Below are 24,389 nucleotides of genomic sequence, written 5' to 3'. Positions count from 1 at the left end.
TACTGTAAATGGAGCCAATTTAGACAGACTCTGGTTGGACTGAGGCAGAAGTGGGGTGTTACTACAGATCTTTATCATCTCTCTAGTCATTTCTCCTAAAACCTCATTAGCTTTGTCAGGTAATATATTTAGCCATAAGCAACTATGCAAGTATGAACTTATTATTAGGTGCCTCTCAATATCTATAACACAGAAAAAAATGCACCAAACGGATATGCCACTGACTATACTGGCTAGTAGATATTAAAAGCTGAGACTTTTGCCAATATATTCCTGTCAGGAACATATCGGAGCCCATCATGCACCACGTCACGGTCTCTCAGCATGGCAAGGGGTCCTACCACTACGCTAACTATGGTGTGAACAAGGTCTGAAGGTGATGAAATCCAGCTCACAGCCAGGCTTCCACACAACCGCATAGCAGGACCAGGGCTCCAGATGGCGACCAAAATGGTCGCCAATGCGACTTAGAACTGCTAAATGGCGACAAGACTTTGTAGTCTTGTCGCCATTTGCGCCTAGACCCTCCGCTCGCTGCTCTGCCTCTTAAAAAAAAAAAAAGGCTTTCATCCAGCAGACAGACACGCTGCAGCCGTCTGCTGGGTGAAGACCCGCCCCTCAGATTACACGGCATAGAGGGTGGGCGTGGCTTGTGCTTGGAGTTGAGTCTGTGCTGTGGCGCTGAGCTGCTGGAGACACTTCAACTAGGGCCGCACAGTCCACGGCTGATAACACGAGGCGAGTCACCCGTGTGCAGATTTATTAGTGTGTTTTATAGGACTGGGTCCTTATGGGGTCACAAGGAGAAGCAGAGATCCGTAAGAACAAGTATAAGCACCGGCTGTGCTGCTTTAACACTCGCTGTCCTGGTCTGCATAGCACTGCCGAGGTCGCATGGCATTTTATTGATTTATGATGCTATGTAACCCTTAGAGGTCTGGAATGTACTGGATAACACTGACCTAATGCGGTCAGTGTTATCCAATACATTCCAGAACTGTAAGGGTTACATAGCATCATAAATCAATATAATGCTCTGCGACCCCCGCCAGTGCAGAGCTCCTGCAGACAGACTCCGGTGTGAAACCAATTGACAAGGAGAGATTGCCGCCTATACTGCGCACGTTCATGTCCGTGCACGGCTCCTTACTGACACGGGGGTGATGGGCAGAGAGCCCTTAACTGCTCCTTTCTGTGCCAAAGACATGTGGTAGAGTTAAAAAGAGGGAAAATGGCACTGAAGCAGCCTATAAGGGGTTAAGCACAGGCTAGTTCAGCTGCCAGAGGAGGTCCCCTAGCTTTCCTACATCTCTGCTTGCTGGCAGTGAATGGACACCTTTAAGGTTGACATTGACAGACTGAATGTCCATGTCCAGCCACAGTTACACAGTGAGCAGCACTAGAATATGGGCGATCTTTCCTCAAGAAACAACAGCAAACAAGAGGTTTTCATTCACTGACCGGCAAGCAGAGGGGTTGAGAATAAAGAGTAAAGCTCGTGTAGTATTATATTTTTAGCTGTTATATTTTTTCTTAATGTAAAAAAAAAAAAAAAAAGCTGCCCTCCCCCCACCCCCACTGTCATGCTGGTCCCGTCAACACGTGATGCCTGCTGATGTGGTCACTGGTTGCAGTGGCGACTCTCAAGTGATTGGCCTTTTAAGGAGTGCAGTGGGGATAGTTTTTTTTGAACCCATTCTGTGTCACATATAGAATAATACTGGTTTGAAACCCCTTAAAGAAAAATATAAAAATTACTCCTTAAAGGGTTTGGATACACTAATTTCTGGACCTCAGACTGGCAGGACCTTTGTTGGTGATCATACTTGCCTGATGCCCAGTGCTGGATCCCGGCTCATTTGCTCCTCAGCTTTTGTTGCTTGTCTTGAGTCCCTTCATGAAAACCTCCTATTTGATGGTGTTACAGCCAATGACTGACCACTGCTTCCTGTGCATTATGGTAAATGGTCCTGTGATGCCAGGGGAGCAGATCTCCACCGTGGCCAGAGATTGTCTTGATGCCACTGCAGCCAAACGTTTTCATGGAGAAACCCAAGACAAGCAGCGGAGGCCGGGAAGCGAATGAGCCGGGACCCAGCACCTAGGGATTATCAACGTGAATCTGGCTAGTCTGACAGGTCATGGAAATTAGTGTACAACCCCTTTAACTGCGTGGGCTGTAGCTTAGAAAACCCCATGCTCCTAAGCATCCCAGTTATAGTATGTATTTTAAATTTGGCGACTAAAAATTTAATTTGGCTCCTAAATTTTTCAGGTTAGGAGCCAATGGCTCCTTGATATTTTTTTTAGTCTGGAGCCCTGAGGACAACTAGTGCAATGTGAACAAAGCAAGACTGTAAGCCACACCCATATCAGACCGTGTGATGGAGGCCACCAGGTGCTAAAGAGTGTTTAAATGCCAGGTAAAGGCACATACACTACATATAAAACAAAATCACAGAAATATAGTGGCAAATATGGGGGAACTGCTCAAACCCCAAACACTGTAGCGTGTTTTTCATTGGGGGAGGAGTCCCACCGCATGTGGACCGCAGTAACCGACTATCCCCAGTAAAAAAATGCATACAATGGAGGATGCCGGCGCGGTCCACATGCACCACAAAGGCATCCTACACAAAACGAAGCATTGTGCGGATGAAAATATAATCATATAAATCACAGAAAAACTGCACCAAACGGATATGCCACTGACTATACTAGCTAGTCATACAAGTAGATATTAAAAGCTGAGACATTTGCCAATATATTCCTGTCAATATCTAGATAAGGCGCGGTCACTCCATCATTCGCTAACCAGGCCCATCTAGCCAATAGTATAGATTTGTAATACAAGTTGAGATCTGGTAGAGAAATACCCCGCTTACTTTTCTTTTGTGTTAGATAAGAACACGCCAACCTCTGTCTCTTACTCTTCCATAAAAAGGAAGTAAAAAAAGTTTTGAAATCCTTAAAAAACGTGTTCAGAATTTTTATTGGAAGGGACTAAGATATATAGTATCTTGGGAAGGACAAAAGTAGATAAGAGGTTCTTCCTTCCAAACCAGGACATATAGGGGATCTGCAAGGAGCTCAAATATGACTTGATTTTGTGTAAAAGAGGCATAAAGAGTCTGCTGACAACGTAATCCCTAAATACTGAATAATTGATTTGGGCCATTTAAACGGGGTTGAGGCTTTCATGTTGGGTAGGAATTTAGAATGGACTGATATATTTAAAGGGGTTCTGCAGTTCGTTTAAACTGATGATCTATCCTCTGAATATCCTCTGGCGGGGGTCAGCTGTTTAAGAAGGCAGCTGCGCTCCAGGAGCGCCGCGGCCTACTCACTGTTTACCGCAGGCCCAGTGACGTCACGACTAGTATCAACTTGCCTGGGCGCAGCTAAGCTCTGTTCACTTGAATGGAGCTTAGCCCCGCCCAGGCCAGATACTAGTCGTGACGTCACTGGGCCTGCGGTAAACAGTGAGAAGGCCGCAGGGCTCCTGGAGCGCCGCTGCCTTCTTAAACAGCTGATCGCCAGGGGTCCCGGGGGTCGGACACCCGCCGATCAGATGCTGATGATCTATCCAGAGGATAGATCATCAGTTTAAACAAACTAAAGAACCCCTTTAACCCCTTAAGGACTTATGACGTACCGGTACGGCATGTTTCCCGAGTCCTTAAGGACCCATGACGTACCGGTACGTCATAACTTTAAAACTAAATTGCGGCGGGGGTTAATAGGAACAGGATGTCCGCTGAAATCATTAGAAATAGATTTAAAAAAATAGGAAAAAAAAAAAAAGTATACATATTAGGTATCGCCGCGTCCGTATCGACTGGGTCTATAAACATATCACGTGACCTAACCCCTCAGATTAACACCGTAAAAAATTAAAAATGTACTAAATAAACAATTTTTTTTGTCACCTTACATCACAAAGTACAAAAGCAAGCGATCAAAAAGGCGTTTGCCCACCAAAATAGTACCAATCTAACCGTCACCTCATCCCACAAAAAATGAGCCCCTACCTGAGACAATCACCCAAAAAATAAAAAAAATATGGCTTAGAATATGGAGACACTAAAACATCATTTTTTTGTTTTAAAAAAGCTGTTATTGTGTGAGACTTACATAAATAACAAAAAAGTATACATATTAGGTATCGCCGTGTCCGTATCGACCGGCTCTATAAAAATATCACTGTCACGGCCACGGTTATGGTCGTGACTCCTTGGGAGTCGCATACAGTTGCCCGCGGTTTTTGGTTGTTGTGTCAACCGCAGCTGAGGATTTATGTAGTTGGCCTCGGTGCGGTTGCCGCGGACAACAGCCTTGTGTGCGGTTCCCGGGGAGTTGTGTTTGGATGCACGTTTGTATGTCTGGTGTGCACTGTGTTTTATGTTTGTGTGCGCACGGACATCATTCCCCGCACTGTGGTTACCCGTGGCAACCTTAGGTGGTATTATGTACATGTGGTGGCAGTGTCCCGGCCTTCGGGCTGACTCCCTGGACACGTGTGCCACCCATGTCGTTGCTTGCGGCAACGGCCACAGTGTGATCTGTTGGACACTTTTCCTTTTTGTGAGTTTCCCTTCTGTGGTGTGTGTAGGGTTAACTCCCTTCCCAGTGTGTGTGTGATGTCACTGGGTGTGTCCTTCCTTTGGGTGTGGCCACTTTGGGCCTATATAACCTCTCTCTGTGGCAGGGCTCAGGAGGTTGCTTCAGCATGCTTGCTGATAGCAGCCTCCTGTGTTTTTCCATCTGCCTGTGAGAGCCACCACTGTGGTCATAGATTTAAGTTTATGTTTATGCCTTCTTGTATGTCATGTTGTATGTGATGTTCTGTTGGGACCTTCCTTGTCACTTTTGTGCAGTTTATGGTTCTGGATTCCTGTTGCTCAGGGATCCAGTCAGCAAGGCTGTGGCAGGTTAGAGGAACTTCTAGTTCGCCTGCCATACCCGTAAAACTGTTTGTGTTCCCCTTTTTCCCCAACAGCTTGGCCAGTGAGACTCCTGCTCCTCCGCGTCTAGAAGGAGTAGGTCGTCTTACCCTGACTCCTAGCGCAGGGACCGGACGGAGGGTGAGTTAGGGATCCGAGGTTCCTGCGCATGGGTCCTCCTACCTTTAAGGTCGGCCCATGCAGTTAGGAGTTAGGGTCAGGGTAGGGACGCTGTTAGGAGGTGACCTGCTCCCTATCCTGTTCTCCTGGCCGAGTAGGCCTACAGCATCTGGCATTGCACGGCTGAGGATTTCCCCCATCCTCAGCCGTGACAATCACATCACCTAACCCCTCAGATGAACACCGTAAAAAATATTAAAATAAAAAAACTGTGCTAAATAAACAATTTTTTGTCACCTTACATCACAAAAAGTGTAATACGGTAGCAAGCGATCAAAAAGTCACACACACCCCAAAATAGTTTCAAAAAAGTCATCTCATCCCGCAAAAATCATACCCTACCCAAGGTAATCGCCCAAAAACTGAAAAAATTATGGCTCTCAGACTATGGAAAAACAAACATTTTTTTTGCTTCAAAAATGAAATCATTGTGTAAAAACTGACAAAAAAAGAAGAAGTATACATATTAGGTATCGCCGCATCCGTGACAAACTGGTCTATATAAATATCACATGATCTAACCTGTCAGATGAATGTTGTAAATAACAAAAAATAAAAACGGTGCCAAAACAGCTATTTCTTGTTACCTTGCCTCCCAAAAAGTGTAATATAGAGCAACCAAAAATCATATGTACCCTAAACTAGTACCAACAATACTGCCACCCTTTCCCGTAGTTTCTAAAATTGGGTCACTTTTTTGGAGTTTCTACTCTAGGGGTGCATCAGGAGGGCTTCAAATGGGACATGGTGTCAAAAAAACTAGTCCAGCAAAATCTGCCTTCCAAAAACCGTATGGCATTCCTTTCCTTCTGCGCCCTGCCGTGTGCCCGTACAGCAGTTTATGACCACAAATGGGGTGTTTCTGTAAACTACAAAATCAGGGCCAAAAATATTGAGTTTTGTTTGGCTGTTAACCTTTGCTTTGTAACTGGAAAAAAAATTATAAAAATGGAAAATCTGCCAAAAAAGTGAAATTTTGAAATTGTATCTCTATTTTCCATTAATTCTTGTGGAACACCTAAAGGGTTAACGACGTTTGTAAAATCAGTTTTGAATACCTTGAGGGGTGTAGTTTATACAATGGGGTCATTTTTGGGTGGTTTCTATTATGTAAGCCTCGCAAAGTGACTTCAGACCTGAACTGGTCCCTAAAAACTGGGTTTTTAAAAATTTCTGAAAAATTTCAAGATTTGCTTCTAAACTTCTAAGCCTTGTAACATCCCCAAAAAATAAAAGATCATTCCCAAAATGATCCAAACATGAAGTAGACATATGGGGAATGTAAAGTAATAACTATTTTTGGAGGTATTACTATGTATTATAGAAGTAGAGAAATTGAAACTTGGAAATTTGCAATTTTTTACATTTTTTTGGTAAATTTGGTATTTTTTTTTATATTTTACCAGTGTCATGAAGTACAATATGTGACGAAAAAAACAATCTCAGAATGGCCTGGATAAGTCAAAGCCTTTTAAAGTTATCAGCACTTAAAGTGACACTGGTCAGATTTGCAAAAAATGGCCAAGTCCTTAAGGTGAAATAGGGCTGAGTCCTTAAGGGGTTAAGGCTTCTGACAGAGTAGTTTATCTTGAAATTAGATACTTTTCCATATATGTCAAAGATCTGCATTATTACATGCAGGGATTCCTCTGGGTTGGAGACAAGTAGTAACAGATCATCTGCAAAAGCCACGGTTTTGTAGGTGTACTGTCCCAAGGTCAGTCCTCTGATCTGTTGACCTTATCTTGAGTAACAGAGTTTCCATACATAAAACATACAGTCTTGGGGATAGGGGGCAGCCCTGGCGTGTTCCGTTCGTGATTGAGAAGGGATCTGAGAGTGTGCCATTAATCAGCACCTGAGCAGAAGGTTGAGCATAGAGAGAGAAGATAGCTTCTATAAACTGTGGGGGAAGGTTTGATTTTTTCAATGTTTCTCTCTTGAAATCCCATTTCACCCTATCAAATGCCTTCTCTGCGTCTGTACCCAACAGCAGAAGAGGCAATTTTTTGTGTTTAGCTGCCCATGTTGCATGTGTCACCGTCCAAACATTAGGTTTTCCCTCTTTTCCCGGAACAAACCCCACCTACTCAGGATCATCCCACCTACATCCGGACTGGGACTTTTGTGAATACATATTGAAAGGAGAAAACCCCAAAGACGCTAAGAGAAACCGCCAACCCTTGGAAAGGGAGGGGGTTGTAAGTAAAGGCCAGGAAAAGAGAAAAGATAAGACCTGCATCCCAAAACCAGGAGACGAGAAACGAGCCTCTGAAAACAAAATATCGCTGAGAAGCGCAAGACCGGAGAAACTCTGGCCAAATGAAGTATCAGGGAGATGCAGGCCCAGGAAATCTCAGCAGGGACACACTGGACTGAGAGACATGGGAGGAGAAGGAGAGTACTCCCAACAGTCTAAGGAGGAAGGTTCTACAAACAGGAGGAAGTCCCTCCCAAAGGAGACCATGAGGGGGAAATGCAAACCGTAGCACTAAACCATTCAATACCAGGTACTTGACATGGGAGGATGGGAAGATAGACACGAATTTCAAGAGGTCCACAAGGCTATTGGAACGCACAAGGGGAACAATCAACCCAGCCCCCCCCCCCCCCAAACAACGATTATCATACAGAATCTGTGTGGTCAAATGAACGGAGACAGGGACTCCAGAAATGAGTATCCGGTATGGGCTCACAAGGAACCAGGAACTGAACCACCAGAGGACAACAAAAGCCAGAATATCCAAGAAAAAGTGAAAAGAACCACCATAGGGGAAGGAATTGGCCATGGACAACTAGCCATTCTAAGAATAGTGGCTAGCAATCTGCATACATTGTCCCGGAGAGGGCAAGTACAGCGACTTGGGTTGTACCACTAAAACAACAGACACCCATATGCATAAGGAATGGCGAAGTCGCTATGAAAGAAACGGGGTGTGACTATACGAAATGTAGAAACCAGCTGCGACCAACATACAGAAGACTCCCAGGGGGAGAAAGTACCTGACAGGCGCAGACAATAGCAAGGTCCAAGGGGACTGCCCTCTGTCATATAGTACAACTAAGCAGAGAATATAAGGGAACACCAGGACCCAGAAGGAACTACGTAACCCTGTCCGATGCAAGAGCAATCAGCAGAAAATTCACCTACCAGGCAGGTGTGTGGCGCTCAGTGGTTCTGTCCCTGACTCATTAGGAAGGACGTCCAGCGAGGATAATGTCGCTGACCCCAGAAGGATTCCGTGTGGCGGAGGACATCCAGTGATGACCGAAAACTGCTGCAGTGGCCGGTGCTCAAGCTACGTACCCCAACAAGGAGAAGATCCAGTGGAGATCACTGTACTCCACCAGGAATGGTCCGCCCTGTAATAGAAAACAACGCGAGTACTCCTTTATAATATGGGGAACGCGGAGTGCAGCAGACAGTAGTATTTTATAGGGATGGCAACAGCAACCCTAGCACAAAGGCCAACAACCACCTGGCCATGGTGTAGGGAGCGTGGTTGTATGTGGACCACCCGCCGCATTAGAACAGATCAGCCATATACTGGAGCTACCAGAAGTAGCACTAGACCGACAACATGGGGGTTGGGCTGGCCCACCCCTTCCAGATATGGTAACCATGCACATGCTGAACCAGGATGGCCTGTTGAAGACAGTGCCTTGAGAAGTACAAGGAGACCATTGAGCACGACAGTAACGGAGTGGCAGATGTATGGAAGAACCAAAAGAATGGAACCAACATCCGCAGCACAGATTAGAACCCAGGGGGCAGTAAGCTCCCAGTAATACAGAAACTGTATGGGCCACAGATTGCACCATAGGGCCCAGCACGTAGGATACTAAAAATACACGCCTAAAACCGAGGTAAAGTGGCTGCATGTTGCACTCTAAGGAGAGTGGAAACAAAGCCACAGCATCCGGGAATGCGACCGCATTTGGAGGGTACAGGTCCTCAACCTGTAAGGTAGAAATACGGCTGTGTGGTGCAGAGATACGACCAGACAGGTGCAATGGGTACAGCATCTGGAGATGGTAGAGGTACTAGATTTAAGATTAGAGCGATGTGGCCGCATGGTGCACCCTAGGACCAGAGAAGTGCAACGGCTACCGCGTTAGCAATGGTACCTTTATTCCGCTTGGGAAGGGGAAAATAGCGCTGCACGGTACCACAAAGAACGACAGGTGCACACCACAATTAGGTAGGTGCAATGGCAACTGAAGGAGGCCCTCTATTTCACCTGAAAAGAGGGAAACAGGGCCGCATCAACAGTATCTGGAGATGGTGCAGGAACTTCAGCTATGAAAGAAGTAAGATGGCTGTTTGGTGCACACTATGATGAGGTAGGTGCAGTGGCCACGGCAATACAAGGTGGCCTCAATATCTCGTCCGGTAAGGGAGAAATAGTGCCGCAAGGTACACCATAAGGCCACATAGGAGCAACGGCTACAGCCTCTGGAGACAGTGTAGGTACTCTACCTATGAAGGGAACAAGGTGGCAGCTTGGTGCCCACTAGAACCAAACAGAGGCAATTGCTACAGCAATTGAGAGTGGCCTCTATATCTCGCCCGGAAGGGAGAAATAGTGCCGCACAGAACACAATAGAGCCCGCCAGGGATATTGGATACAGCATCAGGAGATGGTGTAGGTACTCTACCTATGAAGGGAGCAAGGTGGCTGGGAACAGACAGGTGCAATTGCTACAGCAATTGAAGGCGGCCTGTATATCTCGCCCGGTAGGGGGAAATAGTGCCGCATGGAACACCATAGAGCCAGCCAGGAGTAATGGCTACAGCATCTGGAGCAGGTGTAGGAACTCTACCTATGAAAGTAACAAGGCGGCTGGAAACAGACAGATGTAATCGCCACTGCAATAGAAGTTGGCCTGTATATCTCTGGTACAGGCACTACAAAAGAACCTTTAGAGGCTGAGAAGGGTTACCAACCCTACAAGAGGCGTTTGCCTGAATTATCAGCTTGCCTAGAACATAGCCCCTGGTATAGGGGAACCAGGAAGGTCTGTTGTGTACAGCCTACGAGGGCGTACGCACCAGAGACACCACGTAGGTGTCCCAGTTGCTAAGCACGGTGACGGCTGCCTTACCTGTGCGGTAATTACCTGTGCAGGCAGGAGAGCGCCATCCGAAAGTCCACTAGAGGGGCACCAAACCTGGGCAGGGTAGGTTCCTCCGTGCACGTTTGTCTTGACCTCACAGAGAATTCTGCATGGTGGAAGACCGCCTGATGCTCTGTTCCGAGGGAATCGGTGCAGAGGTGTCCACAGAGGCAACTGACAAGGAAGGCTTCGTCACCAGCCTCAGGCCTGTCCTAGGGGCGACCCGAGGATGCCGAGGAAGCAAGTTGAGACCACCCGAGGTTGGTCTGTGGGCTACTCCTTGCGTGACCCTGTATGTGAGCGTGGCCCATCTGCAGGGAGGACCCTGGGGGGGAAAGGAGAAAAAAAAAAAACCTACATAAAATGACAAAATATTGACAAACGCTATTTAAATAACCAAACAGAAAAAAAAGGCTACGGTTTTCAAAGTAGAATGTACTGAAAAAATGGAAAACGCACCTGTGTAGGAAGGGGGGTGGGGGTGGTTAAATGTCTCGAAGTGGTTAAAGAAGCACTGCTTTTTTTGTGTGCTTATTTCTGTCTCTAATATTAGCATTTCTATAGGGTGTGCCTAAATAGTATTTATAGAAGCCCTCCCCTGCCATCTTTAATCATTCTAGTGGCCATCTCAAGAAAGCAAGAAAGTATTCTTTGTGTGCTCATGAAGTTGCATGCTCACATGCTTTTACAATTCCCAGGCTGCCTCACTAATGAGCTCTGCCTTCATCGGGTGGAGCTTCATGCCAAGAGTAACTAGAATTATCAAGTGGGTTAGGCAGGGGTAAGAATGCTTGTCATGCTGTAGGGCAGTATTTGAGTAGCAGGCAAGACAAAGCCAGTTATGTTTGATGGGACTCTCCGTCAGTTTTAGGCTGCACCGACATGGCCATGTGTGGCTTGTGTGACTAGCCATGGCTCATGTGAGCCGAACTCACTGTAACACAATGATCTATGATGCTGTGAGTTCCAGTTCAACTGTGTGTTGCTGTCTTTTGTACTCAAAACATGCGACCGGGCTGGAACTCACGGCAACATAGATTCTAAATTTAAAAATAGATTAACCATAGCTACTTGCAATGTGCCATTTGTGTATCCAGATATTCTTACCCCTTTCTATCACAAATGCAGATAAAGATTTTCCACAGCTTTCATAATCTGGATGGTCAGATACCAGTTCAGTAAACCTCTCCTTTATCACTTGCGTTATCTGTTCATGAACAAATGAACGTTTATCTGGAAAAAGAACATCACACATTTAAAAATTCTAGATAGCACTTTTTACAGAAAAAAAACACAACAGATGGATGGAATATTACACAAATACAATAATATGTACAATTTCTGTGGCTGAAATGTGCCTAAGATCCAGCTTCCTTCTCCCACCGAGTAGCTCAGCATGGTTTAAAGGGTTTTTCCCCCTTTAAGAGCACTGGTCCGTTTCCCCCGAATATGTCGGAATTTATTACCAGAATGAATACGGTTATAAGATTGGAGAGGGGAGTATATATGACAATATTTGGGGCCCCTGGATAGACAGATCTGGAGTTTGCAGCCCATGGTCGACTTTGCAAAATAGTCTAAGGATCTTTTCGGGCTAATTCTGGTGGGGAGGGGTGAGGCTAATTGTGTGTATTCAAGCTCAGTATGCTTAACTTTATAATACGTTGGTGATCTAATGGCCTGCTATTGTAGGTCTTACACATGTTCGTGCTTATTTATTCATATTAAGGTCTAACAGTGGGTGGGGGGGGGGGAAGGGGAGTTTGTGGGGTTCTTTATGTCAAGGATCTTGTTTATTGGCTATTCTACTTTGTACAATGATTATTTTTGCACTGTATTAAACAAAATACGTGAGGCAAGAAATTTGTAATAGGATACTGTTTATTTTTACAAAACTAATAAAAAGTTTATCCGATAAAAAAAATTAAAAAAGAAGAGCACTGGTCAGAAAGGGTTCAGAATTATTTAACAATGATTCTCTGTCCGTGCTGTACTGATATAGCACCAGTCCCTGCTGCTCTTCACTGCCTGATCCTATCTCTGAGCAACTGAAGGATTCCGTTAGTGCCAGATAAAATCCGGACACCATCAAGGCAGTGAAGGGGCCTCTCTCTGGAATGAGAGGAGTTAGGGCAAAAGGAGGGCAGTAATATTTTTTCATTAATGTGAGAGGAGGAGACAACCTTGAGAAGAAACGAGGGGACAGAGGGCCACCTTGTCCTGGTGAAGGATCGGAAAGAGAGACCTAGAAGATTGAGCAGCCAGCTCTGAAACCCTGCAGATGGTGGTAACAGGCATGAGAAAAACCACAAAGAGAGATCTCTTACAAGGGCTTGAAGGGAGGAGACTGGAGAGCATCCAGGACCAGATTGAGATGCCACAATTCAACAGGAGGGCGGAAAAAGGAGGGGGGTTTACATAGTGAGCCACACACTGCAGAAAAGTCTTTACTTGAGGACGAAATGACAGTCTTCTGAAAATGAATGGATAAGGCGGACACTTCACCCTTGAGGGAAGCCAGACCCAATCCCCTTTCAAAACCAGACTGTATAAAAGGAAAGAGCCTGTGGACTGTAGAAAAATTTGGATATTGTTGGATTCACACAAGGACAACAGGTCTGCAAAGTTCAATGGTAGAGCTGAGCAGATTTTGATATCCTGAGGATAGATCATCAGTATCCAACCTGTGGCGGTCTGACACCAGTCAGCTGTTTAAGAATGCATCAGCGCTCCTGTGAGCGCCACGGCCTCCTCTCTGCTTTTCCTAGGCAGAGTGATGACACGTTCATGTGTCACGTGGCCTAGGCACAGCTCAGGCCTATTTAAGTGAATGGGGCTCAGTGCAAGACCAAGCACAGCCGCTGTACAACGTATGGCACTGTGCATGGTAAGCACAGAGAAAGCAGCGACACTCACAGGGGCACCAGTGCTTTTTCAAAACAGCTGATCGGCGGAGGTCCCAGGTGTCGGAACCTCACCAATCAGATACTGAAGACCATAGGTCATCAGTAAAAAATAAATCTTGGAAAACCCTTTTACGCATGGTTCAAATGATGGCCTTGGAGAGACTGCAAAGCCTTAAGACCACGGCTTCAACAGCCACGTGAGGTAACTTAGAGTCGAATAGTGGTCCTTGGGAAAAGAGGTCAGTGGAAGAGGCCATGGAGCACCGTCGAGCAGAAAGACCAGATCCATGTACCATACCACGCCATGTGGCGCCACCAAGACGGCTGGAACCCATTATAGCTTGAGACGTCTGAGGACAAGAGGAAAAAGTGAAACAGGAGGAAAGAGATCCAGGAATCTGGTGATGTATATCAGAATTTGTGGTTCAGACAAGAGGTGAAGAGATCCACATCTGGGAGACTCCAATGCCATGAGAGCTGGAGAAAAATCTCCAGATGGAGGAACCCCCTCCAGGGTCAAGAAGCTGAGGACTTAGAAAGTCAGCTGCCAAATTGTTGACTCCGGATATGTGAACAGCGAAGAGGACGGGAACATTTTTCTCCGCCGATCGCAGGGTGCAAAAGGCTTCCACTGTGGAGGTGTCCATCTGAATCCTTACCGGATGATCCTGAGGAAGACAGTCCAATGAGAAAGGGCTAGGAAAATGGCTCTGAGCTCCAGAATGTTGGTCTATAGAGAACTGTCCTCCTCAGACCACAGACCCCCCCCCCCCCCTTCCCACCCGGCTAGAATGGCATTGGTAGAAATTAACTGAAAGAGAAGGAGAAGAAAGGATTTGCCAAGGAAGACAGACCAGGGGTTCAGCCACTAAAGAAGGCCCTGGTGGACCCGGAGAGGGTGCAAAATTGGGCGATCCAAATCAGATGGGGACCTGTTCCATCGAAAAAGGATCGACAGTTGTAAGGGCGAGTGTGGAATTGAGCATAAGGAATGACTTCGAAGGTGGTAACCATCCTGCCCAGGACTCTCATGCATGCCCGGATGGACAGGCAAGACAGGCCGCGGAGGCATGACACCCCTGAGTGGAGAGTGGCTATCTTGTCCTGCAGAAGGAAAATCCTTCCGAGGCGAGTGTCGAAGACCATGAACAGGAGTTACATTCGCTGACTGGGGGCAAGAGGCAACTTGTGTTTCACAATCCACCCGAACATGAAGAAAATTTCGAGAAAGATATGAAGTGCTAAGAGAGGAACCATTAACTTCATAAAGACCCTCTGGGCAGTGACTAGACCGAAGGGTAGAGTAAATAAAAAAAACTGTAAACATCATGGGCGTTGCCATGTCTGAAAATGCCCGTACTATTAAAATATAAAAACATTAATCCCATACTGTGAACGGCGTGAACAAAAAAAAATCTAAATTGCTGATTTGCCATTTTTTTGTCACTTCAACTCCCAAAAGATTTTTTATAAACTGTGATCAAAAAGTCACAAACACCCCAAAAAGGTATCAATAAAAAGATCAAAACGCCCCTCAAAAAAGAAACCCTCATAAAAGCTCCATAGCCTTAATTATAAAAAAAATAAAAATGGGGGTCAGAATATGGCTATGAAAACAGAAAAAAATATAAAAATAAATAAATAAAAGTTTTCAGTATTAAAACACAAGACAAACTATATAAATGTGGTATCAGCATAATCGTACTGACCTGGAGACTGAATGTACTGTAACTGGTCAGTTTTACCGTATAGGGAAGGCCATAAAAACAAAACCCATACAACTGGCATAATAGCATTTTTTTTTTCCAGCTTCCCATTACATACAATAGTAAATAGTACCATTAAAAAGTACAATTTCTCCCACAGAAAAACAAGCCCTCATATGGTTAATGTGGATGAAAATATAAAAATGTTATGGCCTGGGAAGGTAGGGAGTGAAAAATCAAAACGCAAAAACTGAAAATCGCTGGGTCCTGAGGGGGTAAAGGAATTGTGCCCAGTTTTTTAAGTTATCCCCTATACACAGGATAAAGGATAACTAGCTGATTGCTGGGACCCCAACAGATAATGAGAATGGGGTCCCGTTTCCCCATTCAGGTGGAGCGGCAGGTTGTTCATGCGCACTACCGCTACATTCATTCTCTATGGTAGTGCTGTACTTGGCTTTCTCCAGTGCTCCCATAGAGAATGAATGGAACGGCAGTGTGCATGCTCAACCTGCCACTCCATCAGAACGGAGGAACGAGACTGCTCCTATCCCCAGGACTGGACCCCCAAAGTGAACAGAAGCGCTTTGCTACTTCCAAAACTCCAATAATGGTGAACAGAGGGTCGATGTGTATGTGCAACTGCTCTGTTTATTTTGAAAGTCCCAGACAAAGGACCCATAACCTTCTGACATTGATGGCCTATCCTAGCAATAAGCCATCAATGTCCCAGATGGGAATACCCCTTTAATGACCAAGGTACACATCTTGGTTATACAGTAATTAACGAACAGAAACAACATGACATTTGTGTTTGGCTGAACCGCAGTTTCATATGCAACATGTAATTGTGCAGGCTGCAAGTCTGGTGTATTCCCAATCTGGTAGGTTTCTACATTCAACAACTTTTCACTAACTTCCATATATACAAGCCAATCCAGAGGAATAATCAATCACATGTATAAATAAACTATACAAAAATGTCTTCCAGTTGGAGGTTTCTTTTATCTACAAGCTTATATTAACCTCTTCCTGACATGGCGATTCTCCCTGCCTTCCCAGAGCCATAATTTTTTTTTTTCCGTTCACATAGACGTACGAGGGCAGTTTTTTTGCGATACAAGTTGCACTTTATAATGGCACCATATAATATTGCATAAGACGTAGTGGGAAGCTGGAAAAAAATGAAATTCTGATACAGTTTTATGGGTTTTGTTTGTACAGCACTATGCGGTAAAACTGACTTGTGCGCTTCATTCTCCGGGTCAGTATGATTACAATGATACCATATTAATATTTTTCTGTGTTTTAATACTGAAAAAAGAAAATAAAAACTATGGAAAAAATGTATAGTTTTCTTTTCATCACCATACTGACTGGGGGTAAAAGAAGCAATGGAAAAATGGCAAATCAGCCATTTTGATTTTTTTTTTAACATTATGTCATTCACCATATGGGGTACTTTTTAAAAAATATATTAATAGTACAGGAGTTTCTGGACGCAGTGAGGTCTATTATTTTTTTATTTTTTGGGGGAAAGGGGGTGATGAGAATTATTTTTTTTTTTTATATTCTTTTAAAACTTTTTTTTGTAGTAGTGGAATTTTATTAATTAGAAAATACAAAGAAATGTAAATTTCCTTGTTGATTCCCTTTATGTATTTAAAAGTTTCTATCATATCCCCTCTGTCTCGTCTTTCTTCCAAGCTATACATGTTAACGTCCTTTAATCTTTCCTGGTAAGTTTTATCCTGCAATCCATGTACCAGTTTAGTAGCTCTTCTCTGAACTCTCTCCAAAGTATCAATATCCTTCTGGAGATATGGTCTCCAGTACTGCGCACAATACTCCAAATGAGGTCTCACTAGTGCTCTGTAGAGCGGCATGAGCACCTCCCTCTTTCTACTGGTAATTCCTCTTGCTATACACCCAAGCATTCTGCTAGCATTTCCTGCTGCTCTATGACATTGTCTGCCTACCTTTAAGTCTTCTGAAATAATGACCCCTAATAGTGACCCGATCGGGAAACGTCTGGGTTTTTTGCCTTTAAGATGCTGTGGTCACATTTGACAGCTGAGGGGTTTAATGTCTGCAATAGGCATTACCGCTGATCACAGACTTTAACCCTGGGTGTATGCTGTGTGAAACAGCAGGCACCAGGTAGCTATGGTACTCTCTGCTCCATCTTTAAAGACCTGACATTCGGCATACATGAATGGCGAATGGCGGGAAGAGGTTAATGAGGAAATATGGCAACAGAAATGCAAATGGTAAAAAAAAGTGTACTTACCAACTGGCTTTCTTGAAGCACGTGACGTCTCAGTGGATACCGACGGCTCCACAGGTAACAATGGAGGGCCTTCAGAAAGACTTGTATTTTTACTTTCTGAAAGTTGAACATTTTACATTTACTTACATATATATACTGTGACGCCACAGTCTTACATAGATGGACTAGAAACATTTTGATTTCGATCATATAAAAAACAAGACAAGGTTTCTGCTATTATTCTTTAGCTGGACAATTTCATTAATAAATGGGGTTTCCCACCAAATACATTTATAACCTATCCACAGGAGAGGCGATAAATGTTTAATTGCTAGGCACCCAACAATCACTAATACACCTTCACAACCGCTGTGAGGAGTCCGCTGCTTCACTAACGGACGGTGAAATACCATTAACTTCTTATAGACGAATTGCAAAAGATTATTATTTAGTCAATACATAGGGCTAAACCAATGAGTCAGAGTTGAGTTTTAGTACATAAGCAGCTTTTTGACAACCCCTTTAACTTTTACATTCAGTCCAGAATGTAAAACTTTGACATCTGCCACTCTATGCCAGTTGCACATCTTGCCCATAGATTTGCGTGAATTATACGTGTTTGGAAGGATATGCAAATATACTAAAAACACACTTTGGACGTTTACAAATTTAAGGGTCCATTCACACGTCCGCATCTGTTCCGCATTTCAATTGGTCCGCAAAAGATGCAGACAGCACACAGTGTGCTGTTTGCACCCGTACGTCCGTTCTGCCTCTTACCGTAAAAGCTGCCTCTCTTCCGTTTTTTGGGGGACACAGGCTTGACCATGGGTATAGCTGTTGCCACTAGGAGGCGGACACTACGCACAAAGGTGTGAGCTCCTCCCTTCAGCTATACCCTTCCTACAGGGACTAAGCAAAATCAGTTAGTGCAAAATCAGGAGAAGCAAGACAAAAACAGGAAAACCAAACTATGTACAAACCCAGAACCACACAGGCCAGAAAAGGCCTGTAAACAAGAGAATGGATGGGAGCTATGTCCCCTAATGAACGAAAGAGAAACAGATTTTACGACAAGTACAAAAATCTATTTTTCTCATCCGTATCATTGGGGGACACAGGCTTGACCATGGGACATTACAGAGCAGTCCCAAAGGTGGGCATAACCAAAAACCCTCCTGCCAATCAGACAACTGATGTCTGCAAAACTCTACGCCAAAGAGAAGCGTCAGAAGACGCAAATGTGTGTACTCTGTAAAACTTGGCAAAAGTGTGCAAAGACGACCAGCTAGCCGCCTTGCATACCTGAATGGCCGAAGCTCCATGATGCACTGCCCAAGAGGCCCCCACTGCCCGAGCAGAATGAGCAGTAACCCGAAAGGGTGGGACACGGTCACTGACGCGGTACGCTTACACAATGGCCAAACAAATCCATAGGGAAATGGAAGTTTTAGACGCAGCCAGCCCTCATCTCGGCCCCTCTGGAATGACGAACAGGGAATCCGTCTTCCGGAAGGATGGCATCTGGGAAAGATAAATACGAACGGCTCGCACCAAATCCAGAGTGTGGAACGACTGCTCCCGAGGATGAGACAGGTCAGGACAAAATGAAGGGAAAATAATCTCTTCATTTAGATGTAATGCCGACACAACCTTCGGAAGGAAGGACTGAACAGGGCAAAGGACTACTTTGTCCTGATGGAGGATCAGAAAAGGCGACCGACATGAAAGAGCTGCGAGTTCCGACACCCTACAGATGGAAGTGATTGCCACCAAAAAGGCCACCTTGTAGGACAGGAAGTGAAGCGACACCTGCTGCAAAGGCTCAAACGGTGAAGAGTGGAGAGCGTTGAGCACTAGATTAAGATCCCAAGGATTCAACAGAGGACGGAAAGGGGGCGCAGCATGCGCAACCCCCTGCAGAAAAGTCTGAACCGCAGAAAGCGAAGCCAAGTTCTGCTGAAAAAGAATGGTCGGAGCCGAAACTTGCCCTTTGAGGGAGCTGAGAGCCAGCCCCAAGTCCATGCCCGACTGCAGAAAAGACAAGTCGCGGCAACGAGAAACGAACGGGAGACAGCCGATGACGCTCGCACCAACTAAAGTAGGACTTCCAGGACCGGTGGTAGACTTGGGAAGACAACGGCCGAGAAACCCAGAGCCCTTAGTACAGCAGCTTCAACAGCCATGCCGTTAAATGTAGCGACCCTAAATTCGGGAGAAAGATCAGTCCCTGCGACAAGAGGTCCTCCCGAAAAGGAAAAAGCCAGGGTTCGTCGGTGAGGAGGGCGACTAGAGATGTGTGCCACACTTGGCGTGGCCAATCGTGGGGGCCACGAGAATGACTAGCAGACCTTCGGACCTGATTTTCCAGAGGAGACGCGGAATGAGAGGAAGAGACTCCACGGAATCACTACAGTGTCGCACGCCAGGGCCATGGGATCCCTGGTCCGCGCTACGAAGTGCCCAACCTTGTTGTTGAAGCGGGAGGCCATGAGATCTGCATCCGGCCGACCCCATCGCTCGCAGATGGCTAGAAAAACCTGCGGGTGAAGAGCCCATTAGCCGGAATCGAGACGGTGCCGGCTGAGTAAGTCGGCGATCCAGTTGTCGACAGCGCCGAAACATGGTTCTCCGCCCAGCCGAGGATCAGAGCTGTTTCCGCCATGGCTGCCGGGCTCCGCCCTGGTGACTGAGGTGCAACACAGCCGTGGAGTTGTCGGACTGAACTAGAATCGGACGTCCCTGGAGATGGTCGGTCCAATGTTGCAGAAAGAGACGAATCGCTCTCAATTCCAGAATGTTGACTGGGAGGGAGCACTCCTTGCGTGACCACACGCCTTAAATGGATAGATTTCGCAACACTCCCCCCCCAACCCCGGAGGCTTGCGTCCGTTATCAACACCGTCCAACGGAGAGGAAAGAATGAGCGGCCCAACGTCAGCATCGGGGACACCATCCACCACCTGAGGGCACGGTGGGTCGGGGCAGAGAGATGTATGGGCTGATCCAGGGAGGCTGAGGAACGGTCCCAATTGATCAGAATGGCTCGCTGAAAAGTCCTGGTATAGAACTGAGCATAGGGAAGAGGACGGGGCCGCAAAAAGGGGAGAATCTGAAAACGGAAAGTGGATAGCTTCTCCGGGGGAAAGAGTATCGGCCTGAAAGGTGTCGAGTAACATGCCCAGAAAGGTTAGCTGCTGAGATGGATAAAGACAAGACTTCTGCCGGTTCAGGATCCATCCGAAACGTTCAAGAGTGTCCAGGACTATGCGTAGGCTGTCCGCCGTTGCCTGGAATGATGGACCCTTTATCAGGAAATCGTCTAAGTAAGGGATCGCCACTATACCCCTGGTATGGAGCAGGGCCATGACCGCCGCCAGAACCTTCTTTCAGACTCAGAGCTGTGGCCAGGCCGAACAGACCAGGCCACAAACTGGTAGTGAAAGGGACCCATTGCGAATCAGAGAAACTTTTGATGACTGACGCAGATCGGAACATGAAAATACGCATCCTTGATGTCCATCGAGGACAGGTACTCCCCCAGTTTCATAGACGTAACGACCGATCTCAGGGACTCCATGCGGAAGTGGCGGATCCGAAGGAAGCGGTTGAGAGCCTTGAGATCTAGAACGGGACAGAACGTCCCCTCCTTTTTGAGGACCACAAAGAGATTGGAGTAGAACCCGCAAAAAAAGTCTTGAGCAGGAATCGGGACAATCACTCCCTGCCGCAGAAGTGTGTGAATAGCCTAAAAAAAAATTTGCAGACCTGTAAAGCAGGGAGGTCTGCCTCCTACAGACACTGAGCTAAAACTGATTTAGCTTAGTTCCTGTAGGAAGCGTATAGCTGAAAGCTCACACCTTTGTGCTTAGTGTTCGCCTCCTAGTGGCAATAGCTATACCCATGGTCAAGCCTGTGTCCTCCAATGATACGGATGAGAAAAAGATAGAGCATGTCCTATTCTTGTTTGCAGCCGTAGACAAGAATAGGCATTTCTATCACAGTGCCGGACACTGTCTTCTAACAGCTGATTGGTGGGGGTCCCGGGTGCCAAACCCCTGCAGATCTGATATTGGTTACCTATCCTCAGGATAGGTCATCAATATCTTCTCTCAGATAACACCTTTAAGGATAAGGAGATGTATGTATAACTTACCAGTAAAATCTCTTTCTCGCTCTTCATTGGGGGACACAGGAAACCGTGGGTATAGCTATGTCCTCTAGGAGGCGTTGACACTAGTAAAAGGCTGTTAGCTCCTCCCCTGGTAGCTATACCCCCTCCAGCCTGGAGAGAGAGCTTCAGTTTGTGAGAAGCAGTAGGAGAAGCAAGCCAACCAAAGAGAAAAACACGTGGAAAACCAACCATGTCAAAGGACCCAACGGGGTCCAAACCAGCAACAGCTACAACTGTGGCCGGACAACAATACTGGGTGGGTGCTGTGTCCCCCAATGAAGAGCGAGAAAGAGATTTTACTGGTAAGTTATACAAAAATCTCCTTTTCTCTCCCATATTCATTGGGGGACACAGGAAACCGTTGGACGTTCAAGAGCAGTCCACGGGGAGGGAAAAACCACAGACCCATGGAAGCAAGCGTCCCTGCTGGTAGCTAAGAAACTGCCGCCTGCAAGACCTTGCGGGCTAAGCAGCGGCCACCGATGCATAAGAAAGCACCTGGAAAAATTTTGTGAATGTGTGGAAGAAGGACCGGTAGCCGCGTTACACAACTGCGCAGTCGAGGCGCGATGCCTCAGAGCCCAAGAAGCGTCCACCGCTCAGTGGAGCGAGCCGTGACACCTAAGGGTGGAACCCTGCTCCGGGCACGGTATGTGTCAGCACTTGCAGACCGAATCCAACGTGCAATCGCCCTTTGGAGGCCCCCAACCCCTAGCGAGGACCCCACCAAGAAGAATCAGGGGGTCCCGTCGCACGCTTCCGGAACTCTGGCTCTTGAGAGAAAGGTGGGAAGCTTTTGTGTAGAGACCGTTAGCACACCCGGACCAATGGAAGAGTCCCTGTAGAAGGAGGAATGTGGAGGGCGCCACAGCCGACCAGTCTGGACCGGATAGAGCCTGGAAAGGAAGTCCACCAAACTAATACCCTGTGCAAATGCAGATGAGGGAAGATAGCAACGTAGGAACTACTAAGGCATGAGGGACGGCTATGAACCCTGAGCCAGAGGGGGGGGGGGGGAAAGACAGGAGAAGAATAGGCTAGGTTTAAGCCCATTCCCCGTCTGAGACCGGCACTATACCGAAGTAGCCAAGGACTAAGTGGCTGTGCAAAAACACCGCCTGAGAAGGAAGCCAAGCAAGGGGAGTCACACTGTATTGCTAGCCCCATACCCCAGCAGAGGAGGAGGTCCCCGTAGAGGCCACCGAATTCAGTGTTAAAAGAGTCCACCGCCTGATGAAAGAGCTGTGCAGTAAGAACCAAGCATGTAGTGGTAAGCAACACCGCTCCCACAGTAGTAACCAGCGCTTGACCAGTCAGCGCAAAACTGAGGGGGTGGCCTGAGACCATCCGTAGACGCCACGTACCATACTGCCCTAGTGAAGTAGAGCTAACCTCAAAACTCTACCTGGAAGGGCGCTGAACAGGCGCAACTGCCCAGCTAGCTCCCGGGTAGGACCCCTACCTGAGGGGGATGTCCCACTGGAGTGACCACGAACTTAAGCATTAACGAAAAGCTGCACCTGTGGAGTAGAACAAGCTGTAGGAGCTAAACCTGAGTGCCAGCATAACCACTTTCCCAGAGAAGGGGGAGTGGAGGATAGAGAATACAGAGTCAGTGAAACACTCGACTCACTGGAACATACTCACCATATATGTGCAATGGAGCACGCACTACGTATTGATGCAGACAATATCATGACCGACTGGAACAACGTAGGCCCATGGAGGTGGGGGTACTCTAGGACACAAGTGATGCTAGAAACCCCCTGAGAAGACAGAGGATGTTATAACCATGCACGAAACCAGCACCAAAGGAAGGAACAGCCACCGTGTCCACTGGTGGCACCCATAGCAGCACTAGGGTAAGAGTGTCGGCACCTGCGAGTACCGACTGTTGCCACGCCCCCTAGGAAATAAGCGAAGGCACCTAAAGTCAGTGGTGCCGCAGAATTGCAGCATCCGAAGATGTTTAGTTAGTCCCCGCTAGGTCTTGCCTCCTATTGACACTAGAAAAAAACTGAAGCTCTCTCTCCAGGCTGGAGGGGGTATAGCTGCCAGAGGGAGGAGCTAACAGCTTTTTACTAGTGTCAACGCCTCCTAGAGGACATAGCTATACCCACGGTTTCCTGTGTCCCCCAATGAATATGGGCGAGAAACATAATTTTACATATTTTGCCTCACTAGGGGACTTATAGCAGCAATGTCTTATTAAATGCTTTAGAATACATAGTATTCTAAGTATTATAGTCTGTCAGTGTACACTGGCTGGCAGTCTCTTGCATGCAACTGGGGACCTTAGTTAGGCCTCAGCCACCATGGCAACCAACAGCACCCCACAACTGCATAGGGAGGTGGAGGGTCATGGAATGAAATACGGAGCTTCATCTGTCAAACACCTTAGATGTCGAAGTCTCTATTAACCACAGCATCTAGGGAGTTAAAGTGCCAGAATCTGAGTTATCGATGACTTTGGCAGCTGCAGCAGGTATCTGGCTATGTATTACACCCATGGTCCAGCTGCGAGGCACAGCGACAGGGCCCATGCAACCTGAGGGGCCTAATGGTATAGTGCAAGCCTTCAAAGACTTCTACTTATCCAATACTATTAACGTTGTGCGTTTCCAGGGGATTAATTATATCCTCTGGATATCTTTACTGAATACCTCTGTATAGAATAGCATTACTGATAGGGATATCCCATACTAAAAAAATTCCATAACTACATACATACACACTTATATACCAATGCACACCAGGATCCTCTTTTGGCCTCTGTGAGGTGAAGGTAGGGTAGACTATGAATATGTTTGACACCAGGAGCTTTCCCAGCACATATGCTGCAAAGAAAGTATGAATACACCCTTAGGGCTGTTTCACACGAGCGACTCCATTGCAGGAATCGCACTCCGTCTGTGAGCGTGATCCTCCGTTCTGGACTTGCAGGAGTGCAGGGCATTATACTGATTTGTAATGCTGTGTGCCTCTGCAGAGTCATAGTGACATAAAGCTGCCCTCATGATCTTGTAGAAGTAAGGTCAGCAGAGGCACACTGCATTATAAATCATGATAATGCCCTGCACTCCTGCAATGGAC

General features: G+C 46.4%; 1 protein-coding gene across 2 annotated transcripts in view; it reads right to left on the bottom strand.

The window, feature by feature from the left end:
• Positions 1 to 24,389, bottom strand: part of ADAD1 (adenosine deaminase domain containing 1) — a 73,424-nt gene that overhangs the window by 36,869 nt on the left and 12,166 nt on the right. The window contains exons 4-6 of one of the 2 annotated variants that reach the window (XM_040420498.1): positions 21,055 to 21,079; positions 17,144 to 17,235; positions 11,349 to 11,474 (exon numbers count right to left, since the gene is read on the bottom strand). In XM_040420498.1, coding sequence (XP_040276432.1) covers positions 11,349 to 11,474; positions 17,144 to 17,235; positions 21,055 to 21,079 — 243 coding nt within the window. Of the gene's footprint in view, positions 1 to 11,348; positions 11,475 to 17,143; positions 17,240 to 21,054; positions 21,080 to 24,389 lie in introns of both variants that reach the window. The other variant, XM_040420499.1, reaches the window with a different exon arrangement.

This window comes from Bufo bufo, chromosome 2, assembly GCF_905171765.1.
Source record: "Bufo bufo chromosome 2, aBufBuf1.1, whole genome shotgun sequence".
NCBI classification, from domain to species: domain Eukaryota; kingdom Metazoa; phylum Chordata; class Amphibia; order Anura; family Bufonidae; genus Bufo; species Bufo bufo.
Note: the sequence above shows the minus strand (reverse complement) of the source record. Positions and strands in the feature narration are given on the sequence as shown.